The sequence below is a fragment of the Macrotis lagotis genome, chromosome 1 (genome assembly GCF_037893015.1).
Source record: "Macrotis lagotis isolate mMagLag1 chromosome 1, bilby.v1.9.chrom.fasta, whole genome shotgun sequence".
In the NCBI taxonomy this organism is placed as follows: Eukaryota; Metazoa; Chordata; class Mammalia; order Peramelemorphia; family Peramelidae; genus Macrotis; species Macrotis lagotis.
In genome coordinates, this window is record NC_133658.1 from 908,712,015 (window position 1) to 908,722,343 (window position 10,329).

General features: G+C 43.4%; 1 protein-coding gene across 1 annotated transcript; it reads left to right on the top strand.

The window, feature by feature from the left end:
* The first annotated feature begins 2,647 nt into the window (after positions 1-2,647).
* LOC141509694 (sialic acid-binding Ig-like lectin 13) lies at positions 2,648-8,309 on the top strand. Its single transcript, XM_074219421.1, has 10 exons — positions 2,648-2,745; positions 2,941-3,312; positions 3,794-4,078; positions 4,645-4,692; positions 4,830-5,093; positions 5,603-5,881; positions 6,105-6,152; positions 6,292-6,558; positions 6,712-6,841; positions 6,987-8,309. Exons 1-10 carry the CDS (start codon positions 2,694-2,696, stop codon positions 7,105-7,107), a joined length of 1,866 nt encoding a protein of 621 aa, XP_074075522.1. The 5' UTR covers positions 2,648-2,693; the 3' UTR covers positions 7,108-8,309.
* Positions 8,310-10,329: the final 2,020 nt, after the last annotated feature.

Genomic DNA, 10,329 nt, shown 5'->3' on the forward strand with positions numbered 1-10,329 from the left:
TATCTATATCTATATCTATATCTATGTCTATGTCTATGTCTATATCTATATCTATATCTATGTCTATGTCTATGTCTATGTCTATGTCTATGTCTATGTCTATGTCTATGTCTGTCTATATCTATATCTATGTCTATATCTATATCTATATCTATATCTATATCTATATCTATGTCTATGTCTATGTCTATGTCTATGTCTGTCTATATCTATATCTATGTCTATATCTATATCTATATCTATATCTATATCTATATCTATATCTATCTCAGGACTGAAAAACAATTATGATGATGAAAAAGATTGTCCAGGGGCAGCTAGGTGGCGCAGTAGATAGAACACTGGCTCTGGAGTCAGGAGGACTTGAGTTCAAATCCAGCTTCAGAAACTTAATTAATTACCTAGCTGTGTGACCTTGGGCAAGTCACTTAACCCCACTGCCTTGCAAAAAAAACTAAAAAAAAAAAAGATTGTGCCTAATCTAGGCCCATGGGTCCTAGTCAAGTAACACTTAGAAAAAATTGTCCATAAGCTAAGTATACTCTCTCTTACTGATCAGTTGGCACCCTCAAATCTGTTGGCACCCTCAAATCTTCAAGAAAGCTTGAAGGGTGAGGGCCTTACTTAGGAGTAATATCAGAATGGATAATAGGGAAATCTGTTTTGTATGACTTCAAATGTATAATTAATATAAAATGTCTTGCCTTCTTAAGGAGAGGGGAGAGGTAGAAAGGGAGGAGAATTTGAAACTAAAATTTTCCTTAAATGAATGTTAAAAATTTTTCACATGTAATTGGGAAATTATATGTAATAACATAAATTAAATACTGATAGGTAGAAGCAGCTATCATTGTATATAATTGGAAAGCAATGTGAATAAAAAGAACAATGACACAAAATAATTGAGATGGATAGCTTCCTAAAGAGAGCTACAAGATGCATCCTTAGCTCCCCCTCTCCAATGCAGAGGTAGGGAGTCTCTAGGGTGGATACTGAATATATTTTCAGATTTTTTAAATGTTTTGTTCAGTGTTGCTTGAGAAGGAGCAGAGTGCCCTTCTTCCTCTTTCTTTATATTTGAAAGATGTTCTTTGTTATATGGGATGGTTCTCTGGGAGGAGAAAAGTGACAAGTTGAAATTGAGGAATTTTAAAAACAAAAGATAGTGGGTTGCTAGGTGGCACAGTGGATAGAGCACTGGCCCTGGAGTCAGGAGGATCTGAATTCAAATCCAGACTCAGACACTTAATAATTACCTAGCTGTGTGGCCGTGGGCAAGCCACTTAACCCCATTGCCTTGAAAAACGAGAGAGGGAGAGAGAGAAAGAGAGAGAGAGAGAGAGAGAGAGAGAGAGAGAGAGAGAGAGATTATTTTAAAAAGAAAAATGAATATTAGGAAATTATTAAGTTCCAATTAAAATAAGAAATACCAGACATCTCACCCGAGTTTTTTTGTTGTTGTTTGGGTTTTTGGGGGGTGGGGTGCAGAGCTTAGGTTGAGATGCCAATACAGAAAACTGTGTATGTTGGATTTTTTTCTGTTAATTGTTTTGCTGTTTTTTTTCTCTTTTGCCTATGTTCTTTCCTTTTTTAAAAAAATTCTTTTTATAAGGAGTGGTTTTCTGGGAAGAGGAAGGAAGTTGCAAGAGGAGATCTAAACTATTAAAAAGAGATAGTAACAAAAAACTGTCTTTTAAAGACCAATAACAACTAAGGTAAATGCTGTAAATTTGTAAGAACCAAGCTCCTCCCTCCCTCTCTAATCCCTCTCCTCCCCCAACCTTTTCTTTGCAGACTAGGAGAGTAGAGTATAAATAGATAATCTTTTGCATTACAGCAGGCTTTCTGAATGCTCATTAGATTGGTTGAATTTTTTTTCTCCTCATTTTATTCTCTCCATCATAAAGTAGGGTTCCCTGGAAGTAGGAGAAGGAAAGTGGGAGAGTGGGAATAACAGAAGTTGTCAGTTTAAAAAATATATTAAAAGATAAAATAGAACATGTGAGTTGCTTCTACTGATCCTCACTATCTGCCTCCCAAGGACAGCATTTTGTCCTTTAAATCACTATATAAATGTGAGTTCTTTTCTAGGATTAATGTTACAAGCACTATTATAACCATTCACTCCATAGAGAGATATGGATGGGACTTCAGGGTCCTCTTCTGGAGGCAGGAAAACAAATGATCAGGTAATCTTGTGAAGAAATGGATAGATTATAGCAGACCCATCCTAAGGAGGATAATGTTAGGGAACAGTTGTGAAATTCAGCATGGCATAAGAGGGGATATTGTGGAGGGACAGAGAAGGGCTATGAAAGAGAAACATCTTTCCATGTCTGGTTCCTTACACTCTCTCTTCCCCAGGGAAGGAGTCCTTTCAGACTATGGGTCAGCAAGTCACTGGCAACAGGGAATCAAGCAAAGGAGGAGGGCATGTTGACTTCCTCCATATTGGCATCTTCATCTCAGCTCCCTTCTCCTCCAGTCTGTCTTCCTTCCCATGAATATGGAATTCCTTGAGTCCAGGTTCAAAGATCTAAGAACTCCTTTTTCCATTTCTCCCCACCCCTCCTGTTCCTGTTGCTCTCTTCCTCTTTGCCCCAACTCCCTGTTCCTTCCTCCTTGAAGACTATAATTGGATCTCATTCTGTCCCAAGACACAGCTCTGGTCTCTCCAGAGCTTTGAACTCACCATGGACCTATTTCTGCTGCTACCATTGCTGCTAATGCCTCTGCTCTGGAGGGGTAAGTAAGGCCAGAGACAACAATGGTTGGAGAGAGAAAGAAGAGGTTGAGGGAAAATTGATCCTGGAAGGGCTGAGGAGCAAGATAAGGGAACATGAGAAATCCCAGCTTGAGTCTCAATCTCATCTTCTCTCTCTCTCTCTCTCTCTCTCTCTCTCTCTCTCTCTCTCTCTCTCTCTCTCTCTACCTCTGCAGGAGCCATTTCTCAAGATAAAGAGCACCAGATTTTGGTCAAGGAGACAGTGATTGTACAGGAGGGGTTGTGTGTCTCCATCCCCTGTTCCTTCCTTTATCCTAAACAAAATAAGAATAATAGAAAAGTTTATGGATACTGGTACCACATAAGCTTTTGGAAGTCATCTCTTGCTCTCACTAATGATCCCCAGGAAAGTGTCAATTCCTGGGCTCAAGGTCGGTTCCACTTTACTGGAGATCCCGGGATGAACAGCTGCTCCTTTCATATTACCAAAGCCCAGAAAAATGATTATGGCAGTTATGAATTCTGGGTGAAGACAGAAAATGTGAATTATGGTTACAGAAAGAAGAGGGTATCCCTTCAGGTAAACGGTGAGGACTCTCCTCCAGGAAAGTGTTTGGGTGGTAGTGGATACTCCACGGTAGGACCAATGTGGGATTCAGGGAAGGACATGCTAGTGGAACAGTCTTTAGATTCTTGGCTAGGTGGATACACTGTGGTCCCTTCTGTGAAGATCATAACCCCAATCAAAGGTGAAAAACTCAGGGTGTGGGTACTGAGGGAAACAAGTTGGAGTAGAAAGGGCCTTCATGGGGGCTAGCAAAAGGAACACTAATGAGAAGAGGGAGTGATTTTGAGACTGTCAGAAGGGTGGAGATAATACAGAACCTTCTGCTTGGGATGAGAAGCTCAATTCCTGGAAAAGGTGAGGGATGGTGGAGATGGGAAGACAAGGATCAGGATATATAGGAAGGATCACAATGTGGGGTCAGTCCCAAGGCTATTATCTAGATGCACATGGTATAGATCCCTCCTCCTGCCACCTGCCTCACTTTCTCTCTCCTCCCCCAGATCTAACACAGAAGCCAGAGATCCACATTCCAGAGAGCCTGGAGTCTGGGCACCAGGTGAATTTGACCTGCACAGTTCCTGGGGCCTGTAGAGAAGGGACACCTATCACTTTCCTCTGGTCTGGGATTGCCTTGTCATCTTATAGGTTTGCCTCCCAAGATCTCCACTCCTCCGAACTCCTCTTCACCCCTCAACCCCAGGACCATGGCACTAGCCTCACCTGCCAGGTGACATTCAAAGAACCTAGTGTGACCACAAAGACCACAGTCCAACTGAGGGTTTCCTGTGAGTTCTGGGAGAGGGCAGGAAAAGGATGCTTGAGAATTCCCAAGAGGAGAAGGGTGGGAGTGGTTGGGCCAGGCTATAGGATACAGGGTGCCTGGATCCTGAGAGGGCAAAGATAAGTGGTGTTGGGGCAGCTAGGTGGTGCAGTGGATAGAGCACCAACCCTGGAGTCAGGAGGACCTGAGTTCAAATCCGACCTCAGACAATTAATAATTACCTAGCTGCGTAACCTTCAGCAAGTCACTTAACCCCATTGCCTTAAAAAAAAAAAAAAGATAAGTGGTATCCTCTGTGTGTGTGTGTGTGTGGAGAAAAGGAATCCTTGGGCCTTACCATTTTCAGTTCTGGTTTGTAAAGACGGAAGGTACTAATCTCACCTCATCCGTGAAGATGGGTCCTGGTACCTCTGCCCAGGTAAGAGGTGAGGACTCTCCTCCAGGGAAGTGTTTGGGTGGTAATGAATACTCTAGGCTAACAGTGTAAGGGGAGATCTAAGCTATTTAAAAAGAGATATTAACAAAAATCTTTTAAAGAATAAGAACTAATGTGAATGCCGCACATTGCAGATCCTCCTCAGAATATGAAGATGATTATTTCCTGGCCAGATAGGAGAGGTATGTTTGCAGAAGGCAATTGGAGTTTTTTGGGAGAAGGGACAGGGTGGGAAGGAGAAAGGTTTGGAATCCATCTGGACTCCAGAAGGATGAAAGGTCAGGGATGACCTTTGAAAGGTCCTCTTTTCTCTCTCAAGGCCCAGTATACCCAGAAAATGCCTCATCCTTGGTGGTCCTAGAGGGGGAATCCCTGTCTCTGGTCTGTGAGATGAATAGCAAGCCCCCAGCCACACTGAGCTGGGCCCATGGAAACCAAATCTTGAATTCTACCCAGGCCTCAGATCCTGGGGTGCTGTATCTGAAGCTGTCCAATTTGGGGATCAAAGCCAGCGGAGAATACACTTGCCAAGCCAGGCACCCACTGGGACACCAAAACTACTCAGTGAGACTCTGTGTGCAGAGTGAGTCACAGGGAACTGGGACATATAGCTGTGACCCCAGACTCCCTAATCCCACACAAACTGGGCTGAGCCAGATGAATACTGCATACCTCCCCTCCAGGATCCTTCCTCCTGCTCCTATAAAGACACATAAGCCTAGGCGGGAGTGAGCACCTCAGGGGCTTGGGGAAGACAGGGCATGCCTGGCATCAGAGAGACAGAGCTAGGGGTGTTCAGGGAGGCAGCAGGAAGACAGATTAACCAGTGAGTTGACAGGAACAATCTTGAGGTTATCAGCTGAATGGACACATGGTAGGGACTTCTAATAGAGAAAGCAGAACCTCAGATTGGGGTGATAGACTTAGGCCTAGAGGTGGGTGAGAGAGAGAGTCATGGAGGAAGGATCCAGAGTCAGGATACTAGAGTGGACCTTTTGGGAATTTACTTTCTGGAGACAGTAGGAAAATCCCCAGGGCTGGAGCCTGCATGCACAAGGGGCCTCCCAACTCACTATCTCTCTTTTCTCTCAGCTCTAACACAGAAACCAGAGGTGCACATTCCAGAGATCCTGGAGTCGGGGAGTCCTGTCATTTTGTACTGTTTGGTCCCTGGAGACTGCAGAAAAGGGAAACATTTTACCTATCTCTGGACTGGGACTGCTCTTGCTTCACGGGGTTCTGGCCCACTGAATACCTCTAAACTCCTCTTCATCCCCCAGCCTCAGGATGATGGCACTAACATCACTTGCCAGGTGACATTCCCAAAAGCCAAAGTGAGCACAGAGACAACTGTCCAGCTTAGAGTGACCTGTAAGTGATGGTAAGGGGGACACAGGCTCCCTAGGCCTGCCCAGGAAAAGGAGAGATGGAAGTTAAGGTTCAGGACCCAAGATATTAAGTACCCGGTGAGGGCAGGAAGAAGTGGGGCCCTATAGAGGGGATGGAGTTGGGGGATGGGAGGTCCTGCTTTCTGAGGCTAACTTCTCTGAAGTAAGTTTGGGACCCCAGCCCAGATGCAATTGTTCCATTTCAGACCCTCCTCAGAATATGAACATCAGTGTTTTTCAGGCAAACAGAACTGGTAAGTTTTTAGGAAAAAATGGGGTGGGATGTGGGGAGAAGACTCAGATCCTTCTTTGACTGTTAAGGTCAAATTGGAGTCAAATCAGAATAAGAGTTGGAGCTTCATCCCCATGTCTGACTCTCCTTTTTTTCTCTAGGCCCAGAATTGCTAGGAAACACCTCATCCCTGCAGGTCCTGGAAGGTGAAAGCCTGACTCTGGTCTGCACTACAGAAAGCAACCCCCCGGCCACCCTTCTCTGGACCTACAGGCACCAAGTCCTACAATCCTCAGAGGCTTCCTTGGATCCTGGGGTTCTGTACCTGAAGCTGTCCAAACTGAGGCCCAAGGACAGAGGCGAATATACCTGCCAAGCTCAGCATCCACGGGGGTTTTACCAGCACTCAGTGAGACTCTGTGTACAGAGTGAGTCAAAGGGACCTGGGAGGTTCAACTGAGGAAGCCCCAGAATCCCCCTCTCCAGCAGGTGCCCACAGCAGTGGCCACTGGAGACTCGGGCTTGCCATGCGAGGCCTTGGGGGCACACCCTTTCTAGCCCCCAATCTCTGTGTCCCTTAGCCTGTGCATGCTGCCCTGTTTCTGAGGAAGAGAATGGTTTTTGGCCTCTGATCATCACTCTACTTCGAGGAGCTCTCATGGGAGCTGGTTTTCTTCTCACCTATGGCCTCACCTGGTTCTATTACACCTAGTAAGTTGGAGTAGGCCCCTTCCCTGTTGGGTCTCAGGGATGCTGGGTTTCAGTCCAAGCTAGTAGCCTCCCCTGGTTAGCGCAGGAGTAATGCCAGGAGCTTGTCGGAGCTTAGCCTCTGACAGGGCTTCTGTTTTCTCCACAGTCGAGTCAACCAGCCTCAGGACACTGTGGATAAGAGTGAGCCAATGAACCTTTACTCGGTCCCTATGTCTTATGGAACCCAAGATAAATCAAAGACACAGACCTGGGAAAAATCACAATAGCTAGCATCTCATCGGTTTGTACCTCACCAGAGACCACATTTGTGCTCAGAATTCTTCTAGTCACCTTTTATTAACTTCCAGGTTGACTCTCCAAAGGCCCCATTCCAAATTTTTTCCTCTGTTCTCGAGCCTCTGACCCCACCTTGTCATCTGGCCCTCAGAAGCCGGTCTTAGTTCCCATTCCTCCAAAAGATCTACTCACCCTTCTCTCATCACACCTAAACAACCTCCCTTTCCCCCTCTCCTCTTGCCCTCTAGTCTCTGAAGAGTGAGTTATGATCCTGGCCCTTCATTTAATCTTTTTTTTTTTGCAAGGCAAATGGGGTTAAGTGGCTTGCCCAAGGCCACACAGCTAGGTAATTATTAGATGTCTGAGGTCAAATTTGAACCCAGGTACTCCTGACTCCAGGGCTGGTGCTTTATCCACTGCGCCACCTAGCCGCCCCTCCTTCATTTAATCTTGAAACCATAGCCTCCTACTTTCCTCATGCCATCCCTAAAAACTTGGAAGGTAACCTAAACCAAATCCAACCTGATAGGGATCTACTGGACAACTTCCCTGCAAAGTGGTCATGCATTTTCTGTTAGAAAACCTCTAGTGATCAATGCTGGGGCCCCTGAAGTAGCTTATTCCACTTTCACATAGTTAGGAATTCTTCACTGCACCAATATGGCTTATATCCCTACCTTCCTCCCTTCTTCTTCTGGTTCTAGTCCTGAGGCCAATCAGAATAAGTCTCATCCACATGATTACCCATCAAAACACTTGAAGAAAAACCATTTCTCCTCCTCGCCAGACTAAACACACTCATTTCCTTCAAATCACCCTCAAATGGCATGTTCTCCAGCCCTATTCTTCTCATCATCCTGTTACCTTTTACATGAAAAAAAGCCCTAGTGGCTCCATTTTGCCTTTATCCATCATTTTGTGAAGCTTTACTTAGTGACTTACTCCCCCTCCCAAAGGTTATCTGACTTAAATAATGTCACAGATCTAACCCTCTCCCTCCCACCTCAGTATCATACAATCCTACCAATGAGAAACCAGTTGTCTCAGTCCCTTTAATTTTATTTTTACTGCTTTTCACTCTCTCCAAATTGTATAATAACCGTGTAGAAAACAATGATTAATGTCCTTGATTACCAAGAGTTTTGATCCCAGTTTGTTTCTGTAATCACATGCATTGCTAAATAAATTGTTGTCTGGATATAATTACTCAGTTTCTTTATTCCACCGTAACATACTCTTCTTTTCACTTGTATTTGTCAAAATCCTTCCCAAAATGTAAACCCCCAAACTGAACATAGAACTCCAGATAGGTCTTGTCCAGGGTAGAGGAGAGTGGAATTATTTCCTCTTTGTTACCTGAGCTCTGTCTGGGCTTTATTATAACAGGGAAGATGGACCTGGGCATACCCACAAATTTCTTGATAAGGTTGTCCTTTCATATCATGGAGTGATCTCTTTTTGGGTCTTGGAACCATGTCAAAGATAATTGAACCAAAAAGAGCCATTCACTTTAGGACTGGGGAGAAAGGGCTTCTTTGGGTTCTGCCTGGTTTGAAGCACTTGGATTTGAACTAGTTGTAGTTCCAGAACATTTGTTGATTCACTAATTGATTGGAGGTAGAGATGAGATACCTTTCTTCTCCCTCGATTCCATTAGGGATTCCAGACATATGAAAGTGAGAACATGTGCTTACCTAGGGAAGCCTGAGAGTAGACCTCAAGTTCTTGGCTGCCTTTTCTCCTTTGTATTTCTTTCTCCTTGCATAGATGGATCAGTCAGTGACCCCTAAAAGGGGGACTTTCCTAGCCTTCACAGCTAGAGTTCACAAATTTCCTGGGAGTTCATAAATTTCTGGGCTCTTGAGGCTAGAAAGGGTTCAAGTGCTTTCTACGATTGACTACATCACTGCTCAGGGAAGTTGTCATACTGTCAAAGAAACTCCAAAGCTGGAGAGAAGGAAGAGAAGGAGGAGAAAGAGGACAACACCACTTAAATGACTAAGAAAGTTTGGGTCATGCCACTCCTGGCCAGGAGAATTGGACTTGTGAATTGTACAGACTAAGCATTTCAAAGATGAAAACTCTGTGTTTTTTTAAAAAGGTACCTTTACTTTTCAGAGAAGCTATAAAGGTTGGCAATGGGTCATTATTTAAGAATTTCTTCATGAAAGCTTATTCAATATAATATGTCTGAGATTGTCCCAACTAAAAGACATCATTCCCAGCAGCTCTGTGCTAGGTACAACCCTTCCTTGGTACTCCTACAGTTCAGCTGGTCTCCTAGGAGGCATGGTCACCATCTTGGAAGAGAAAACTCTACTGAGTCAAGATGCTTTTTTATGTAGCCAATAAGGAGTCTCTATTCTGCCTCCTGGGAATATGAATTTTCTGTCCCATTCTGTCAATTGTATGACTATAAAGATGTGGTCCACTGTAGGAAATTGCCTGAAAAACCTTATGTTTTCCATTCATATTATTTCATCATGAATGACCTCAAATTTTATAGGGAACACTAAGTTTTCTGAATTTGTAAAATGTGATCTGAGAGAGCTCTGAACCTGGACTCTCCTCTTCTGTGCCATAGGGAGAAGAAGGTTGGATAACCTCTATTCTGCTACCTCTCACTTTTCTCTCCCAACACTACATATGCCTTATAAATGTATTATTTTCCAGGAAACATTTACAAGACCTTGGGTTTGAGGTCAACTAATGAAAATACAATTTTCTCCCTTCATCTGATTGTGACATGAAAAAATTATGTTCAAATATGTAATGTGCTGAAAGAGAGTATATCTATGTGTGTGTATATATACATGTATATGTGTGTGTTTATATATGTATATATGTATGTATGTATGTATGTATAACAAGATTAGCAATGATGAATTTTGAATGGCAACTAACAGAACACCATGGCACATGGGCACTTAATATTCCTTCATAATGATGTCTGGGTATCTTAAAATTAAGTAAAACCCTTTCCAATGTCTTCTGTTTGTCTTTGAGAATCATTGATTGATAGGTTAGTCTTTAGTGCTTTCAGAAGAATAGACACATATAGACACGCCCAAAAACTCCCTTGAAACATGGCAAGTTATTTTCAACTAAATTTTAAATTGGCATATGAATCAGCAGATGCTAATACCTCTTATTCCTCTTTTATCATAATGACTCTATTCATAATCGGGGGTAAGATTTTTTTCTGATTTGGC